General features: G+C 36.6%; 2 protein-coding genes across 2 annotated transcripts in view; both read right to left on the bottom strand.

The window, feature by feature from the left end:
- The window catches only part of LOC107572008 (uncharacterized), a 6,204-nt gene extending 5,490 nt beyond the window's left edge, over nt 1-714 (bottom strand). Inside the window, exon 1 of the mRNA XM_016258415.1 lies at nt 457-714. Within this exon, the coding sequence (XP_016113901.1) occupies nt 457-706 (250 nt within the window). The 5' untranslated portion in view covers nt 707-714. The remainder of the gene's footprint in view (nt 1-456) is intronic.
- Nucleotides 1-950, bottom strand: part of LOC107572009 (uncharacterized) — a 7,871-nt gene that overhangs the window by 3,575 nt on the left and 3,346 nt on the right. The gene's annotated exons all lie outside the window — the stretch shown is intronic.

Below are 950 nucleotides of genomic sequence, written 5' to 3'. Positions count from 1 at the left end.
TAACTCTTTTAAGAATGCGTTTACAGGTCACTCGCCAAAAACGGGTATTTTGACATAATTTTGTGTTTGTTTGTCCTTTGAAGCATTTAAGAGTACTATTAACTTCTCTTTTGCATCTTATTGCACTTGATAGCTTGTTCATATAGTGTACTATAATGCTAGCAAATGGATGCCAGGAAAAAAACGAATGCTGCATTAATTATGTTCAATAGTTTAATGCATTAAACTGAATCGCACAATTGACACATTATTTTGACAGCCCTAATTTGAAAATTTAGTCAAATTTCACTTTTTTTCACACAGGCCACAGTGTAAACAAGTCTCGATTTAAACATTTCAAACTGTATTTTAAAATTCCTAATGGCCAAAGGCCCTGAAGGACTAAAGTTTACTTACCAGTGACAGTGACAAAAAATATTTTCCAACTGGTTATGCTGATGCTGCGGCGATGACGACGGATGCTGCTGATAATCTGTAGTTTATAAAGTCCAGAGTCTGTGCTTCTGGTGTTTGTGATGGTCAGAGATCCAGTCTGATTGTCCAGCTTCAGTCTGTCTCTGAATCTCTCTTTACACTGATCATCTGTACAGATCTTACTCTGATCTCCAGTGATTTCAGCGATGAGAATGTCAGTAAAATACCACGTCATCACATTATTTGGTTTTCTTATTACAGCAGGATCTAAAGTGACAGATTCTCCCTCCATCACTGTCTTTCTCTTCACTTCATCCAATTCAGCAGCAGGAACTTCTGAAACACAAACCAACAGCAGCTGGAGGAACTTTTTGGGGGAACTATAGAACTGTGGGCATGAAAGTGATTGCACATTCTTACTGTTTAAGTGACTTTAAGTGTGCAATACAACATTTGTGCATGTATTGTGCTAATAAACACATTTTACATACTTACATTACATCAAATCTTTTTTTAAACAGCTGACAGATCAGAGA

This window comes from Sinocyclocheilus grahami, unplaced genomic scaffold (genome assembly GCF_001515645.1).
Source record: "Sinocyclocheilus grahami isolate Dianchi unplaced genomic scaffold, SAMN03320097.WGS_v1.1 scaffold1681.1, whole genome shotgun sequence".
Lineage (NCBI taxonomy): Eukaryota > Metazoa > Chordata > Actinopteri > Cypriniformes > Cyprinidae > Sinocyclocheilus > Sinocyclocheilus grahami.
The sequence above is the reverse complement of the archived record's forward strand: the minus strand, read 5'-3'. Positions and strand labels throughout refer to the sequence as shown.